General features: G+C 44.0%; 1 protein-coding gene across 1 annotated transcript; it reads right to left on the bottom strand.

Moving 5' to 3' along the window:
* Positions 1 to 3516: 3516 nt before the first annotated feature.
* On the bottom strand, positions 3517 to 18057 carry LOC123483298 (caspase recruitment domain-containing protein 14-like). Its single transcript, XM_045212980.1, has 20 exons — positions 17665 to 18057; positions 15410 to 15547; positions 14776 to 15101; positions 13655 to 13813; positions 13215 to 13334; positions 12938 to 13063; positions 12318 to 12467; positions 11999 to 12127; positions 11793 to 11896; positions 10992 to 11050; positions 10560 to 10623; positions 10005 to 10221; positions 9722 to 9848; positions 7078 to 7318; positions 6718 to 6781; positions 6359 to 6464; positions 5334 to 5498; positions 4941 to 5059; positions 4625 to 4740; positions 3517 to 4389 (listed from the first exon to the last, which is right to left on the bottom strand). The coding sequence occupies exons 1-20, from the start codon at positions 17876 to 17878 to the stop codon at positions 4182 to 4184; spliced, it is 2952 nt and encodes a 983-aa protein (XP_045068915.1). The 5' UTR covers positions 17879 to 18057; the 3' UTR covers positions 3517 to 4181.
* Between the last annotated feature and the right edge of the window lie 833 nt (positions 18058 to 18890).

Below are 18890 nucleotides of genomic sequence, written 5' to 3'. Positions count from 1 at the left end.
AAGCCAAACAATACAAAAATCATGGAAATGAAATGCAAGCAATATGTTAGAGCATCCAAGTAGTGCAATATTTCCATCAAATAATTAAAGGTCTGTATTCTATTGTAGGGCCCACAAGACAACAAGAGCGGTGGTGGAGCATGGCATAGGCCAGCTTAAGAGGCGCTTTCATGTTCTCCACGGAGAGGTGCGGCTGAGGCCTGAAAAAGTCAGCAAACTCATCATAGCCTGTGCAATATTACACAATATTTGCAAGGTTAGACAGATTGCAGAACCTCTGGAGGATGGCGATGAGGATGAGGATGGAGACAACGATGAGGATGGTGGTGAAGAAGATATTCACATTCCACAGGGGAACCTAGCCCAGAGTGGACTGCCTTACAGGGCAAACTTCACAAATTTACATTTCAGGCAAGCTGTAGCCCCATGTCATTTGAGAACTTGTGATGGTATTAAGAACTACCACAGTTTTACTGCACATCACCTGCAACTGTTAAATGCAAGACACAGAACACAATCTCTAAATGGTTTATTTTTTAGGTGTTCAATTTTAAGGCGGTAGTACTCCTCCTGAAGGGAAAGGACTTTTTTTTGTTGTTGAAACACATCAATTGTGAGTTGGAATCTTCTCTCCTGCAGGGATGCTGACGGAGCAGGTGCTGCGGATGGGAATGGTGTTTGATCCGCCGGGCTATCCTGAGTAGCAGCTGCAGATGGTTCAGGCGGCAAACTTGATGGGCCCGGTTCTTGTGATGGCTCCATGCTACAGAAATACATAGGCCTAGTTTAATTATTGTTTTGATTAAATTAATTTAATACAATGAGCATGGATAACACATGAAATGGCTTCTGCAATGAATAAACACTGTTGATATGAATAACCCTGTGTCCTACCTTTGCTGCATTTCAAGGGCCTGCATCATTGACGTGTCAATGCCTGTTGGCAGCCCGGTGACACTGACCTCAGAGTGTCCCAGGACTTGAAAGACAGTGTCGGCCACCTGGGACAGCCGCTTTGCAGGTGGTCCACCCCCTAGAAAGAAACAGTCAATGAACACAGTACTTAGGCATGTAAATTAACTTTGCCAGCAGGAGCAAATTGCCAGATTATGTGGTAGGCCATAGTATTTTGCTCACCTGTGAGTGAGGATTCCCGCTTGTGTGCTGCAATCTCATCTTTTGCCTTGGACTGCAGCACATACCACCTTTTCTCACAATCGTCGCCTGTCCGCACCACCAGTGGAAAAGAGGCATTGATTGTTTGGGATATTGTGTCCCAGGCGCGCCTCTTGCCTTGGCTAGTGACAGTTGGGCCAAATTTTCCTCGTAACATACCTTTATGTTCGTTCACCAACTGGGCCAGCAACAAACCTTGCTCCTCAGTCCAGTTCGGCTTGCGATTCCTTTTTTTCTCCATTTTCTGTGTTTGTAGGATATTTGTTAACAAGCCTTCATAAATAGACCAGCCAGCAATCACAGACATTGTTAAAAGCTGAGCTGTGTTACCCTCGTTAAGTTCACACTGAGTTGTAACGTTGCAATTTCTACTTCATTAAGGACAGCCCCTTGAGATAGGCCATCTTGTTTTTAATGGGGTCCATATGGAAGTGAAAGTACAAAATATGCCAGCTAGGATATTAATATGAGCAAATGAGACACAAATCATTATTTGAACAGGGTGTAATGAGCTTAAGTTTTCACATATTTTAGATTCTAATGTTAGGCTATAACCCCTACAGCTTACTATTCATTTTCCAGATATTTTCTTGAATGTGAAATATTATTTACAATTATAGTCTGCATAAGATTAGAGTGTATAATTATGTTTATTGATTTGAGGGTACATCCTTTGCTCATTATCACCAAAAGTTCATTTTCATCAAACTTGTAGGATCAACCAATCACGGCTTTTGAAATGATGACTCATACCTAGCAACGGGGTCAACCACACCTCCTCACTAAGATAGGATTTTTCATCCATTCCTGGCTCAGAGTTCACTGAAAATGTTCTGGAATCACTTCTAAGCTAAAACTCCTGGCAAGGAATTTTTAGGTTAAGTTAGGAGCTCTCTGAGAGGATTCTCAGAATCTTTAAGGATACGGGCCCAGATCTTTTAACATCAGATTTATTTTCAGAGCTGATCGATACAAATCTTGCTATCAACGTCCATGTTGTTGGTGTTTAATGTGTCTATTGCTATGACATAGTTTTAAAATACCGGTACAGTAATTTGCTTGTTAATAACATAACTAGCTAGCTTACCTGTGTTTTCAGGCACAGGTAGTAACGTTGTCAACAATTCCTAAATACGCTAACTATCTAAACTCCCACGTTGAGCTTAATTGTTGCTTTACCTAAACGTTGGATAAGTAATACGCTATAACATAATTTACAAAACACAATATGTTTGACAAATTGGAGAAACAGAAATGTTGTGTGTAGCCTACGTTCACCTTTTAATCTTGCTCCCTCTGCTGGTTACATTGGAGCATCAACCGTTAAAATGTACCTGGTGCATGCACACGCACACTTCAAGCTTAAAGGCTAATTAATGACATGTGTTACCAAAATTAATGATGACATTTGGAAGAAACCAAACCAAATATTCTTCTTGAGGACTTTGCTTTGACATACATGTGCAAATACTAAAGGAATAACATAATAAAATGTATTTAGTTACAAAGTTATTATATATTTTATATAATAGTATTTCCTTACAGTGTCCAAAAGATTGTAATGCATCTGTAAACACATTTTGCAACAATCGTATGGCAAGACAAACACATCATAAAACAATTTCAATTACACAAAATAAAAAATGTATTGCCGTAACTCTAATCCACCACCATCTGTTGATTAATTTCATAGCCTATATCTATGATGACAATTATCGTAAACATTCTTACCAAAAATGATGGCAAAACTGATAACACAATAAGCAGGTTTTAGACAGCTGGCTCAGGGACAGTGCCGAATACCTGGTGGTTATTTAGGAGGGCATGGAAAGATCATAATGAGAGGATGTTGGTGGAAGAGAGAGGGAGGAGTTGGACATAAATCAAGTTGGCTAAACCCGTCGCACAAGAGAAAACCCCTGCTTGACAATGCTTCATTCTCATTCCTAGAGTGCGTGACTGAGGGTCAATGATACCTGAGCTCTGTGTACAGTCATCATATACATAATAAAATATGAGTTAACGTCATACAGGTAATACCAGTTACTTTGTCACCCTTTAAAAAAGTGGTATTCAAAAATGTCTGGGGACCCCATTCCCCCCCCCCCCAATCATTTCTCGCGACCCCACCCCACCCCAAATCTATTGACACAACCTTAAAATCTGTAAATTAAAATGTTTACATCAACAAATAACCTTAAATTAATTGCATTTTAATCTCTTATCAAAATGAAAATAAATCAATAAATACCTTTACTCAATACATTTTTTTTTTTCAAATGATCTTTCTCAAAAAACCTTTGTATATTGTCCCATAAAATAATCTGTACTCTTTGTATATATTATTATACATTTTATTTTGGCGACCCAACTGCAGTTCCCCCGCGAGCCCAATAGGGGTCCAGACCCAGACTTTGAATACCACTGCTTTAAAAACATGTTCCAACATAAATCCATATAATGCCTACTATCATTACACTTCAACCCTACTTTGAGTTGCACACTTCAGTATAGGCAATTAAATCCCTCATTGTATGTAAACTTTAACTGTCAGAAATCTTGTCAACATAGTCTGACTGAAATGTCTACATTACATTTCAGGTGTGACTTGGGTAAGACTATGGTTTCACAGGTTTGTTGAAATCCTGTATATAATACAGTACATTATATATACTGTATATAATACAATACAATTCACAGTATATAACAACATCATATCTTTATGATAATAAAGATATTTGAAAAACTGTTCCCAAAAACAATACAAGTAAATATAGGTTGGAAAAAACAACAATAACTTAATGAAGCTAAACCAAATGATACAGATGAATATGCCTTGTCTCATAATGGCCAGGTATGTAATGGCTATTGCAACCCTTCTCAGTTTTATCCATTTACAAATATTAAAAATAATTTATTTTACAAATATTGAATTCAAAGACATCCAATTTGGCCACCAGTGCCCCCTCAACAAACTTCACATTGATCCCTCTGATGCCCTAAAATCACCACAAATCAGGCTCCACCCACACAATCTTCTTCTGCTCCTCCCAGATGATGGAGCGCAGGGTGGTGAGCAGGGCGGTGCTGTCTCCCCACGAGCCAGGGCTGATGCTGCGGTAGAGGCAGGGCAGCTTGTCCAGCAGGGGCTCCTCGCTGCGAGAACACTCAAGCAGCTGCTCCTCGGACCAGCCCTGACGCTGCACCTTAGACCTGGGAGAGAGGGGGAGGAGGCAGGAGGAGAGATGGAGGGGGGGAAAAACAGGAGTGATGAGTAGAGAGAGAGAGAGAGAGAGAAAATCCAGAGGTAGAAAAAGACAAATAGGGTAAAAGGAGAGATGGAGGGAGAGAGAAGAGAAATTAACACAAAGATACATCATGTAGAAGGGGCAATGGAACAATATTGCTACCATTCATATTTCTTATCAAAAGTCACACAATGGCCTACTTGAGTTTGCGTGCGCTGCACTTGGACTGGGCGATGAAGATGATGATGGGGAAGATCTCTGCCCTGTGGAGGCGGCGTACACAGTCCAGGCCTAGAGGCAGCACACAGTGGGTACCCTGAGAGCAGAGGAGATGAGGAAGAGGAGAGGAGTTTCGGTACGGTCAATACTGCAGCTGCACAAATAACAGGGCCACTGAAAAAAAGGGAGGTATTATAGTTTGTGGAAAATGGTTCAAGTAAGTCATAAACCATTAAAAATATATATATCTAATATCAGTATGTCAAATACAGTGTTGTGGCATTTTGACTATCCCACCTGCTTTATGACCCTCTCAACACTCTGCAGGGTGTAACACCGCTGACCCCCTTGTTCACACTCCTCCAGCACCTCAGACCTCTGCAGCCTGGCAGCGTGCTCGCTGGAACTCAATAACTCTGGGGATAGGGGAGGGAGGGAGGGAGAGAGGGGAAGAGATAGTTAAAGGAGATGGTGAGACAGCAGGTATGAGGAAAACAAACATTTCATCTTTATTATCGTCACCTTCAGCTACTGTGCTAATAATAGATAATCTCATTGGAATTCCCCTCTGGGTTTGGGGGCGGGGGGATATGCAGTTATTGGATGAAATAAAAAATAAAAAGAGAGAAGGCGAGAGAGAGAAAGAACGTCAGAAAAAAAAAGAAAAAAATAGAAAGAATCCTTCCTAACCTGGCTCACACAACTGAAAGCCCTGCCACTCGGCCAGCTTCTTATCCAGGACACGGCCGAGGATTGTGGGTAGCAGGAGGACTGGACGGCAGACGGGTGGGTAGTGGGGCGTGACCAGGGTGTAGGGCATGAGGGTCACACAGCCTCTGGGCGCAGAGGCATCCCCTAGAGGAGAGGACAATATTAGGACACACCAGGTTCAGGTCAATAACTAAGGCGACATTATTACTACGCATTATAGGTGTTAGAGCTGTGACGATACCAGTTTCGCAATATTTTTTCCTTCGCAAAAATGAAAACAAGATACTTGCCGTGATACCTGTATCATCCCAGCCCTAATAGGTATGGTAATATCATAGCGCTGGAGTTAATCAAACCTGCCATAGCAATGTTTATGCACTGTTTAGCAAACTTGGTTTGATGCAGAATTTCAATGGCCGCCATGTTGTTTGGCTCCAACATGGAGGATAGTCTGTTATTTACATTTAAATTTTAGTCATTTAGCAGACGCTCTTATCCAGAGCGACTTACAGGAGCAATTAGGCTTAAGTGCCTTGCTCAAGGGCACATCGACAGATTTTTTACCTAATCCAGGCTCTGTCGCAGCCGGCCGCGACCGGGAGACTCATGGGCAGCGCACAATTGGCCTAGCGTTGTCCAGGGTAGGGGAGGGAATGGCCGGCAGGGATGTAGCTCAGTTGATAGAGCATGGCGTTTGCAACGCCAGGGTTGTGGGTTCAATTCCCATGGGGGACCAGTATGAAAAAAAAAAATATATATATATATATGTATTCACTAACTGTAAGTCGCTCTGGATAAGAGCGTCTGCTAAATGACTAAAATGTAAAATGTAAATGTAGTCGGCTCGGGGATTAGAACCAGCAACCTTTCGGTTACTGGCACAACGCTCTTAACCACTAAGCTACCTGCGATATGACGTCTATGGTTCTGGCTCTGTTATGTTTTGTATATTCTTGTGTACAAAAATGACTTCCTATCCAGCCTTGACTGTATCTGATATATACCTGGCCCAGTGCTCTTGTCCTTGCTGTCTTCTACACAGACCCACAGAGGATTCCTTCCCTGTCTCCCAGTACTGACAATCCTCACCGTCTTCTGCTTCTCCTGGGCCTGAGGACCCAGCAAACAATGTGGTAACACGAACGTTTGACAGCGGTTCTGAGGGATATTCACATGACATGACTACAACATTTTCTTCATGAATGTTCGGTTAACACATTCTAGAAACGTCAAAAACAAACATTTTTGGAACACACACATTCGCGGGAAAGGAGTGTCACTTGACCGTAACTCAGAACCCTAAAGCGAGTTGGATTTTGGTTAGAGTAGTTCTGCAAACTATGAAACTAGTGAATGATTTTACCTTTCTAAGTGTCATGGGTTGGAAGCTCATGTCCTCAATAGCTCTGATCAGCAGGCGTTGGGCCCTGCAATGACAATGAACATATCTTCACTAATATCATTTATACAGTATGTAATTTATGTATTGGCCAATTAAATCCTACAGTAATTCTTAACAGTATGTCCTTGTATCAAACATAGATTACATGTACCACATGTTAGTTCTCCAGAGGGGGATAGATATAGCCTAGTCCCAGATCTGTCTGTGCTATAGTGGTCATAGGAGTTGGTAAGATAGCACAAACAGATCTGGAATCAGGCTAGGAGAGAAAGAGTCCATGTCAACAATCCAAGCCCCCATGGTGGGTACTGGGCCCAGTACCTGTAGTAGTTAGGCATGTTGCCAGTCTTGAGGTCCAGCAGTTGGCAAGGATGGACGTGGCTGGCCCTCCAGGAGCAGTCGATGCCCGCTGGGCGGGTGCTTGTGACGTGGAGGATGTCGTTACAGGAAACGGTCAGAGCGTCCTGCGAGCCCCCGGGTAACGACATGTTGACACGCACGTAGAAGGAGTCACCCGACATGGTCTCGCCACTCTGCAGCTGGAGCAGGAGCTTCTCATAGGCTGAGAGAGAGAAAAGGGGAGGGACCATAGAGGATTATGATTATGACTGTGACAGATCTGGGTCACGGCACCAATGTACAGGTGTTATATATATACACAACCAACCAATATGAATAAAGAAACATTAAAATAGCATATTTATGAAATGTCAAGTGGAAGCATAACTTTGTGTTCATTCTTAGTGATACACATTACACAGAGAATGGTACTTACGCAATGCTATCGTAGCATGCCAATAGCTTTCCAGTGAGACCAGTGAAAAAAAAGAGAACACTCTTTTTTGTTGTTCTGAATATTAGCCAGGTGCTGAAATGGACTACTTTGAAGTGTCCCCCAGTATGTCACTCTGTTTTTCACCCCTATGTTGCTATGTTACCTCAAAACAAACAGTCATCCTAAATACCTATAAATAAATACCTATAAAACATGACAGATGTTGGTATTACTGACTGAGTCTGTAAGACCACCATAGTCCCCGTGCCCAAGAACTCTAAGATAACCTGCCTAAATGACTACCGACCCGTAGCACTGACGTCTGTAGCCATGAAGTGCTTTGAAAGACTGGTCATGGCTCACATCAACAGCATAATCCCAGAAACGCTAGACCCACTCCAATTTGCATACCGCCCCAACAGATCCACAGATGATGCAATCTCTATCGCACTCCACACTGCCCTTTCCCACCTGGACAAGAGGAACACCTACGTGAGAATGCTATTCATTGACTACAGCTCAGCATTCAACACCATAGTGCCCTCTAAGCTCATCACTAAGCTAAGGATCCTGGGACTAAAAACCTCCCTCTGCAACTGGATCCTGGACTTCCTGACGGGCCGCCCCCAGGTAGTAAGGGTAGGTAACAACACATCTGCCACACTGATCCTCAACACGGGGGCCCCTCAGGGGTGCGTGCTCAGTCCCCTCCTGTACTCTCTGTTCACCCATGACTGCATGGCCAGGCACGACTCCAACACCATCATTAAGTTTGCCGACGACACAACAGTGGTAGGCCTGATCACCGACAACGATGAGACAGCCTATAGGGAGGAGGTCAGAGATCTGGCCGTGTGGTGCCAGGACAACAACCTCTCCCTCAACGTGACCAAGACAAAGGAGATGATTGTGGACTACAGGAAAAAAAAGAGGACTGAGCACGCCCCCATTCTCATCAACGGGGCTGTAGTGGAACAGGTTGAGAGCTTCAAGTTCCTTGGTGTCCACATCACCAACGAACTATCATGGTCCAAACACACCAAGACAGTCGTGAAGAGGGCACGACAAAGCCTATTCCCCCTCAGGAGACTAAAAAGATTTGGCATGGGTCCTCAGATCCTCAAAAATTCTACAGCTGCACCATCGAGAGCATCCTGACTGGTTGCATCACCGCCTGGTATGGCAACTGCTTGGCCTCTGACCGCAAGGCACTACAGAGGGTAGTGCGTACGGCCCAGTACATCACTGGGGCAAAGCTTCCTGCCATCCAGGACCTCTATACCAGGCGGTGTCAGAGGAAGGCCCTCAAAATTGTCAAAGACTCCAGCCACCCTAGTCATAGACTGTTCTCTCTGCTACCGCACGGCAAGCGGTACCGGAGTGCCAAGTCTAGGTCCAAAGACTTCTCAACAGCTTCTACCCCCAAGCCATAAGACTCCTGAACAGCTAATCATGGCTACCCGGACTATTTGCACTGCCCCCCCCACCCCATCCTTTTTACGCTGCTGCTACTCTGTTAAGTATTTATGCATAGTCACTTTAACTCTACCCACATGTACATATTACCTCAACTACCTCAACTAGCCGGTGCCCCCGCACATTGACTCTGCAACGGTACCCCCCTGTATATATAGCCTCCCTACTGTCACTTTATTTTACTTCTGCTCTTTTTTTCTCAACACTTTTTTTGTTGTTGTTTTATTCTTACTTTTTTTGTTTAAAATAAATGCACTGTTGGATAAGGGCTGTAAGTAAGCATTTCACTGTAATGTCTGCACCTGTTGTATTTGGCGCATGTGACCAATAAAATTTGATTTGATTTGATTTGAAAGATAATCATTGATCTTCAACCTAATCATGAGTATGAGGAACTCCTGCACTTGTTTTTGTGACGAAATCCACAGAGTGCTAATCAGCTAAGAACACATATTTTTATCTTTCTAGTGCCGATCCGAGCGATTTGACACACTCCATCAAAGTCACGTTAACATTTTGAAGAACATCCTTGCTTTTACAATTGTGTCACATCAGAAGGATAATGTCAAGCAAGGGAGAAAGAAAGGATGCATTTTACAAGTATTTGCACTGGGCAGGGTATTTGAATGTGATGACGTATAAAGTATTTTAACCAGACTGTATTTAAACTTAATGATGACATATTCATATATTTTAACAGGGCCAGGGTCTCACCATCTTGATTGGGCCTCAGGGAGAGGTGGCAGAAGCCTCGGACCTGCCCCAGAGCCCACATGGCTTCCTCCAGGGTGGAGTCCTCCAGAACCATCCTTAGAGCCTGCTGAGCCTGCTCATACTTCACCTGGAACCCAGTAGCACAAACACCCATTGGAATTATAGTGCCTTCACAGAAACTGTGACACAAAATGGCTGCCATGAATCGATCTGTCAGGTGCTGCTGGATAGGAGACTGGAGTTGTGGACACACACACACACACACACACACACACACACACACCTCCAATATTTGTGCCCCCGAACTGATGCCCACGTTGTTGGCGGCGGAGCCTTCAGTGACCTTGTGGACGAACACGCCTGTCTTGTTACCACCCACCACCTGCAGCTGGCTCAGCAGCGCCTCCCCCTGGAAGGAGATGGTCAGGACTCGGCCCGTGATGCGCATGGCCCGGGGCCGGGAGCGCAGCAGGAACGGAGGGGCTGATGCCCTGAAGAGGCTGGGGTTGAGATAGAGAGGAGATGAGAGTATTTCATTGTTAGATGACTACGGAAAGTTCGTAAACAATCGAGCATCTGACCAAATTGCACGTGATTTTAGTTTCAGGTTAACAAAGATTATTGTTAAATGCATACGATGTATGTAAGGTACTTTGAGTTTGTTAATGGCGTCTTATAGGAGTAAATCATTTTCATGTGTTGTCATCATAATACCCTCTCCTTGCAATATGCAGGCTAAATGGCTTTGTTCCTCTGTACTTATACTTGCAATTCAAGGTAGTGAATGTGTGCACATCCCATAGATTTCAGTACATCAAGGTAAATTGACGTTCCTCACCCATCACTGTTGTTGCCTTGGCAGGAAGGCATGGGTGACATAACAGATTGCTCAACCTCATTTTCTGTAAATCGAATAAAACAAAAAAGAGAGACTGTTCAAGAATGTGTCCACAGACAGAAAGCGCCACAGTTAATGTGTTACCTAGACTACCAGGCTCCAAACTTCACCCAAGGCTAATTTCATCTCTAAGTAGCCAACCAAAACATTTCCATTTGTTTTCAGGAAGTCTCATCTGGGTGTTTCCCCACAAAGATATAAGCGTGTGCTTACGTGTTTATCCATGTATGCGAGCACGCAAGTGCACACACAAACACACTTGTAAGTACACACGCATGCACGCACACACATACACACAGGAATTTACTGTAAGCTGGTGAGTCCCAGTAAGGTGAGAGGTTGTTAAAGGTGGGAGTTCATTCAGTTACGTACCACTGGGGATGAACACAAAGTCATTGTCCAGTAAGGAGTCACATTCAGCCGTCTCCGAGCTAGGGACAAGAAGACGGAATAACACTTGTTTACAAAACGTCTTCTTCTTTCCTCCTTATTTTTGCTCTCACTCGCTCTCTCTCTCTAACCTCTCCTTCCCTCTCTCATGGTATCATGTATGCTGTGGCAGATAAACTGGTTGGGGGAGTTGGACTGCAGAAATCCAGAGTTGCTCTCATGGCAGCTAGACTGACTTTTGTCTTCGCTGTAAACACAAAACTACGACAACAAACATGAACATGGGCAGCTGTTCATCTGTGAAAACAACCTATAATTAGTTCCAAAAATATCACCTGAATCCTCGATCAAATATCACCAGAAAGGGTACGTTTCCAATGGCACCCTAATCCCTATATAGTGCACTACTTTTGACCAGGACCCATAGGACTCTGGTCAAAACTACTGTGCTATATAGGGACTAGGGTGCCATTTGGGACACAGCCATAGAGACTCCACATAGTTTATAGGAGGATCAAATCTACCTCTACACAGTTCTAATAATAAAATGGCTCTGTTGTAGAATTATCTAATGTTACTAGAACAGAAAGAAGGGCTGCTGGGAAAAGCCTTGAAATGAAGCTCTTCCCGGCAACACACAGAGTAAACACATTGCCTTCCTGTTAAAAAAGCAGACTTTGGATGGTGACATCACATCACTCAGAATATAGAAGGAAGCATGCCAACTGTGCTACTGTGTAAAATGTCCAACTGGTTCTGAATGAGGAGTCCCCCCCCCCTTACCTGTCTCGATTGTACCATAGGGTCTCTTCTCGTCTCCGCAGTGACTCTGGGCATGGAGGCTCCACATTTTGGGACCGCACACTACTTGGACTGATATCGCCACTCTACACACAGACACACAATTACCAGAAGGAAGGAGAAGAAAAGTTTATGATGCAAATCATTAAAGCCAAATCAGATGATATAAATCCAGCACACACCCACACCTTTATACTGCATCCACTCATGGAATCGGGGCATATTGCATGCATGCGGCGGAGGCGGGCACGTTGTCGGGGGCTGGCGGGGAGGCTGTCACTGCTGGAGCCCTGGCTCTCCCAGCTGAACTTCCTCTCCTGGAGACAGACAGACAGACACACACACGTTAGTCTTAAGTACCTCATTTAGGATCTGCTCTGTATGTAAATCTGTATACAATGTGAATGTGTGTATAGACATGTACACATGTACGTCCATACAAGTGTGTGTGCGAGTGTGCATACAACGTGTATGTGTGTATATGTATACAGTGTGTGTGTGTGTTACCCTTGGTGTGTCGGGGCCCCCTCGGCAGGCACCCCAGGCCCTGAGGGTGAAGACCTTCTCCTGGAGCTCCACCAGTTGGCTGCGCAGCATGTCCTTCTCAGCCAGGCTCCTGGCTATCTGGGCCTGGGCCTCGTCTCTGGACAGGTACGCCTGGAGGGATGGACAGACAGACAGATAGGGCGGCAATAAGACAGATATACATACAATGAGTGTACAAAACATTAAGGACACCTTCCTGATATTGAGTTGCGCATTCACCCTCTGAATGGCACACATACGCATGCGACAAGTGACATCAATAAGGGATTATAGCTGTTACCTGGATTCACTTGGTCAATTTATGTCATGGAAAGAGCAGGTGTCCTTAATGTTTTGTACACTCAGTGTATGTGGAGTGACAAGCAAAGACATACATGCAGCAGGTCAGTATGCAGATAGGTGGATACAGATAGGTGGATACAGACAGACAGACAGACAGACAGACAGACAGACAGGCAGGCAGGCAGACAGACAGATAGGTAGGTAGTCAGACACACAGGCAGGCAGACAGGTATGGCATTCCAATAATTGATTTCAGGATGAGTAATGATGCCATAAGCTATAAGGTAATAGCTCCTTACGTGGTCTCTCTCTGCCTGTAGCTCCCTCAGTTGGTTCTGTATGACAGTAGTCTTCTGCTGGTACATCTCACAGTCCAGAGACAGCTTCTGAACCTGCAGCGCCAGACACTCCTTCTGTTCTACAATCTAAGAGCAAACATACCCACACAGTATTTAGACTTTGGCCACTCTAAAATGTACTGTGTAACACAAAGCAGATTGCCTTTCAGCAGATATTTGCTGTTGAATGAAATGGCCAACTGAAAAGGGTTGTTCACAATCTCATAGACACACACACCTCCTGCCTCTCGCGGGCCAGCTGCTCATTATCCTCTCTGTAGCACCTGAGCTGCTCAGCAAGCTCTATACCGCCATCCCTCGCGTCAGCCAGGTCTTGGGCCAGGATATCCTCACGCGCCTGGAGAGGGAGGGAGGGAGGGGGAGAGAGAGAGAGAGAGAGCGAGAGAGAGAGAGAGAGAGAGAGCGAGAGAGAGAGAGAGAGAGAGAGAGAGAGAGAGAGAGAGAGAGAGAGAGAGAGAGAGAGAGAGAGAGAGAGAGAGAGAGGTGTAGGGATACAGAGAATGGGGGATAGAAAATTAGAGAAACATATAGGGTAAAGAGGGATAGTGAGAGAAACAGAGAGAAAGATGAGGAAGAGACAATAGTCAGAACCACAGTGTGTCTCAGCAATTCTACAGTTTGTTTGTAGAAGTCTGAGCTTGTGTCCTCCTCACTCACTGGGGTGAATTTCTCAGCCTCCAGTAGCTGCCTGCGCAGAGTGCTAATCTCGTCCCGCAGATGCTGCATCTCGCTGGGGGTGGTGCACTTGAGCGAGCGCTGCCTCTCAAAATCCGTCTCTGTCTGGGCTTTGCGCAGCTCAAACTGAAGCTGATATACCTGCCCATCATAGAAAAACAAAAGACTACTGTCACAAATTCTTTGACCGCAGTATTTTTTTAATTTATTTTTTTCATTCTTTTATTTTTTTTATTATTATTATTATTATTTTTTTTTTTTTTTTTTACTTATTATGGACACAGTATGCTTACATTATTAGCTATCTTTGTTATTATTTGTTGTTATTTGTTATTAGTCCCATCCTTCAACTCTATTCAATACCTCCCATCTATCTCTTAACACCATCCATATAGGATTTCTATTTGCCATATATATTTCAACCGTACTGTGATGTTTTACAAAAGTTCTGAACCTTTCTATTCTCATTGCTTCTACAGATTGTGAATTAAAAATAAACATTTTTGCTAAAAGTATTATTATATTATTGATTGATTGACTATGACTTTTCAGATCACCCAGTAATGCTATGACCGCAGTATTTGACCACAGTTGCTTCAACATGTTTCCTATTGTCTCTTGTTGTTTCTTACAGTAAATGAAATGTATCTCTTGAAGATGGAATCCGCAGTAGGGGAAACAGCACCACTGTCCGCCCCACGGCTGTTGTTATTGTTTTTGTTTTGATGACGAAACAGAGCTGGGGAGCGTCGTGCATTGTAAAAATATATATATTTGCAGTACATATGCTGCTGTTCTATCGCGTGTGCAATGATGTCAGAGGGGAAAAAAACAGTGTTCGTTGTTTGCATTAATTTCTTTGTTGTTGTAATATCGCAAACGGACGTGGCAGTTTCACCATTAAGGATTCCAGCTTTAACACGTTTCAACACCAAAATAATGCTGGTATTAGTTCAATCCACTTTACAATACTTTTGGTCAACTCCGTAACAACACTGTCAATACCGTAACAACACTGTCAATACCGTAACTTATCACTTCATGTAATGTAGTGCAGTCATCACCACTCCTGAATATCACACAGCTAACCCTTTTACCCTTACCTGCAGGTTGAGGTCGCTACAGTGGATGTTGGCGGTCGACCTCTCCTCGATGGCGGCCGTGTACCGTACATACAGGTCACACTTCTCGTCCTTCAGCTTCAAGATGTCATGGTGCGCGGCAGCCAACTGCTTCCTCATGCGGCCGTGGTCGGCCTTAAGACGGCGAAACTCCTCCCCCTGCTCCAGAGTCTGACCTAGCTCCGCCTCCAGGGAGGTGCAGCGCGTCCCCAGCCGACTGGCCTCCTGCCGAGCCTCCTGCAGCTCCTTCTGCATCCCTGTCACGGCTCTGACCAGGTACTCCGTCAAGTCTGAGTACTTAATCAGGCCTGGGAGGAAATCAGGTTACGATGGACACACTACACCCTGTTGCTAACCCAGGGCTACTGATTGGACTATGTATAATTTCCCACCAAATATTTTTACCAAATTATTTACTCCAAAGATTATGTGAATCATTTATAGTTAGAATACTGTTTACTGATGAATAGAATGAACACATTGTACTGTTTTCAAGCCGACAGGTCAACTTAAAAAAAGAGCCATCATCCTTCAAACAAGGTAACACGCCCCTCTCCTTAACACATGGCCTATATGTCCCACATGGGAAACAGGTCATGTGTTGTGTGCTACTCACCACTGAAGCCAGAGGGCTGGGCGCTGGGCTTACGGCCTGTGACCTGGGTGTAGAGGGTGGGGTAGTGGATCATCAGGCTCTCCAGCAGGGCCATTGCTCCGTCCCTTCCCTGGATACGCAGCAGGTCCAGCATGTGACCTAAAAAAGACAAAGGGTTAAGTAGGACACAGGCCTTGGTCACAACGTAAACCAAACACATAGACGGACTGTTTTATGGACTGTTATTCATAAAAATGTACTGTTGTATTTCATCATTAATTTAGTAGTTTTATAGGGAAAGACACTATTAAAATATGGACATGTTGAGTTATAAACATTTATGAATTGCAAAACTAATTTTCACCACCAGTTATAAGACATGCTCAAGAGTGTAGATATACACTAAGTACACAAAACATTAGGAACACCTTCCTAATATTGAGTTGCACCCCCTTTTGCCTCAATTCGTTGAGGCATGGACTCTAGAAGGTGTCAAAAGCGTTCCACAGGGATGCTGCCCCATGTTGACTCCAATGCTTCCCACAGTTGTGTCAAGTTGGCTGGATGTCCTTTGGGTGGTGGACCATTCTTGATACACACTGTTGAGCGTGAAAAACCCAGCAGCGGTGCAGTTCTTGACACACTCAAACCAGTGCGCCTGGCACCTACTACCATACCCGTTCAAAGGTACTTTAATATTTTGTCTTACCCATTCACCCTTTGAATGACACACATACACAATCCGTTTAAACATTTTTGGAGTTCTTCCCCTGTAGGATGGCCAGAGTTAGGGTGACTAAATTAATGGAGGCCAGAGAAAAAATGTGGTCAAAAATCTTGAATATTGCATCATGTCAGCTAGGCTGGATTCTGTGCAAGAATAAAGGCTACTTGGCTACCACTTTCCCGTTGAACTCGTCACCGTTCTTCTTGAATCCGTAGGTCATAAATATAGAGGTAAGATGGATATCGACTTTGAGACATGACAGTATTTTCATATTTGAGTTTACGCTTTTCATATTAATTCGAAATTCCTGTCCTTTACCGAAGATTTCTCACAAAAACAAGCGTATCTCTGTGAAATGTTAACGGAGCACTGAGCGTATAACAACCTTTTCATTTTCAAATCCTTTTACATTTAATTCAGCTCGTGTCATGGTAATTTTGATTTTTGCCACCAGCGGAAACAACTTTGAAGACAACGACCACAAAATGTAAAATCCTCAAAAGTTGTTACGAGAAGCTTGCACGGCTATGTCAACAAAGTTGTTACGAGAAGCTTGCACGACTATGTCAACAGAGCTCAGCGCTAATTAACATTTACATTTTAGCAGACGCTCTTATCCAGAGCGACTTACAGTTAGTGATTACATATATATATTTTTTATACTGGCCCCCCGTGGGAATCGAACCCACAACCCTGGCGTTGCAAACGCCATGCTCTATCAACTGAGCTACATCCCTGCCGGCCATTCCCTCCCCTACCCTGGACCAATTGTGCGCCGCCCATGAGTCTCCCGGTCGCGGCCGGCTGCGACAGAGCCTGGATTCGAACCAGGATCTCTAGTGGCACAGTTAGCACTGCGATGCAGTGCCTTAGACCACTGCGCCACTCAGGAGTGTATTAGGTTACGATATCCAACTTTTTAAAAGAATGCTACTGATATGTTAGAACAAGACCCCACTGAATGATTCAGAACATGAATAATCATATTTGTCTTGGTAAAATGTATTTTAAAACATAAGGAAGTTAAATGTAATCACCAAAGCTGGTTAGAGTTGGTAGACATCCTACAGTATCTCTTACTCATCCAAATTCCTCCCAACTCAGTGGCCTTGTGGTTAAAGTGTCCATCATGAGATTGCAAGGTCGGTTCCTGGTCGAGTCATACCAAAGACTAAAAATGGGACCTGATGCCTCTCTGCTTGGGACTCAGCATTAAGGAGGTGGATTGGGGTTCAGGCCCTGTGACATACTAGCGTCCTGCCCGGTGTACTCAAGCTGCCTCACTCTACCGAAACAGGGCATAGGCTCCTACTCGTATGGGCCGTTCTGGCTGGCACAAGGCTTACTACTAACTCCTTTAAAGAAATGTTTTCACAAAACCAAGTGAAAAAATCAACACCAATAGAATCAAATTGATTTGAATAGAATACAACAGAATAGAAAAACGATAGAATAGAAAAAATACAAATAGCATACAACAGAATAAATCTAAAGTAATACAATAGAAAATAATATAATCTAATAGAAATGAATAGAATATATGTCTTACTGGTCCTCATGGAGCGGTTGGTGAGCTTGAGGCAGGAGAGGATCTCGTCTTCATCCATCTCTGTGAGGACCCTGGCCTGGCGCAGGTAGGGGATCAACATACATGGTTTCACACCCAGGGAGATACGATGACGGTTGTCGTTGATCAGCTCCCATACATCCTCCTCACCCATCTCCTTAAGGTCGGACCCCTCCGGAACACACTCCGCTGCCATGGTGAGTGTGGGCGTGTGTGAGGCGACACACTTCGAGTGAGTGTCACAGTCAATGGTGGTCGCAGGCAGATGCAGTCCCTGCAGACAAAGATAAGACACACACACTCAATCACACACACCTAGTATCATCGCTGTCCGATGCTGGGTGAAAAGCAAACTTGCAGAAACACAGGGACTCCAGCTCTGTATGAGAGAGATTTATTTTCCACGCCCAGTTGGTGTAGGCGTCAATGCACGCAAGGGTGTGTGTGTGTGGGAAAACCTGAAAGACAAGAAACATACTCCCCACTGAATCAGTGCCCACGCACACACCGAAGGACTGCTCACGCACACATACAATAACCTGAAGATGTGTACATTTCACAGTTGTAAACATCATATTGTCCCGTACCTCCTGTGCTTCACTGATCTAGGCCTATTGTACCTTTTCTTTGCACCACATGGCACTGATTCAATATCCGCAGCTAGAACACAAAGCTACTTGCCTTCCTCCATGTTCTTTATTACTGAAGCCATATTGCACTGTTTGTTTAATGGGGCCACGTCACATTAACGAAATAATTAATAATTCTGTATCTTAACGACAGTGGTTGTGATTCACAACCACTGTCGTTAGGATACAGAATTAACCTATCTCATTCATTCATTCGTTCATTAATTCATTCATGCCAATTACTATAGCTACAGCCTTAGGCCAATCAGTGTAATTTTGTAAATGCAGGATCTCTATAGCAAGACGAATAATTCACCCAAGTTTCGTCAAATATTATCTTCTTCAGTACGGTCTGAGAAATCGCGTGTGACTAAACGGACGGACGGACGGACACAGATCCATAGTCCCCTCCTCGATTTCATCTTGGGGAAAAACAATAGCTCAAGAGATAGGGGATCTTCGCTGGAAATATACCACCTGTATATACATGCTTCATATTGTGTTGTTACCATATGTGACTCATATTACCACGTGTAGCCTAGTAAACTAATACTATGCCAAAGTTTGGCTATGATAACA

Source organism: Coregonus clupeaformis, unplaced genomic scaffold (assembly GCF_020615455.1).
Source record: "Coregonus clupeaformis isolate EN_2021a unplaced genomic scaffold, ASM2061545v1 scaf0066, whole genome shotgun sequence".
NCBI lineage: Eukaryota > Metazoa > Chordata > Actinopteri > Salmoniformes > Salmonidae > Coregonus > Coregonus clupeaformis.
This window is presented reverse-complemented; position numbering and strand designations above follow the sequence as displayed.

Coding starts and splice junctions, on each gene's coding strand:
- LOC123483298 (XM_045212980.1), bottom strand. CDS start 17,878: ATGGCAGCGGAGTGTGTTCCGGAGGGGTCCGACCTTAAGGAGATGGGT. Junction 15,548..17,664: donor CAACCGCTCCATGAGGACCA/GTAAGACATATA, acceptor TGTCTTTTTTAG/GTCACATGCTGGACCTGCTG. Junction 13,814..14,775: donor GTAGCGACCTCAACCTGCAG/GTAAGGGTAAAA, acceptor TATGATGGGCAG/GTATATCAGCTTCAGTTTGA.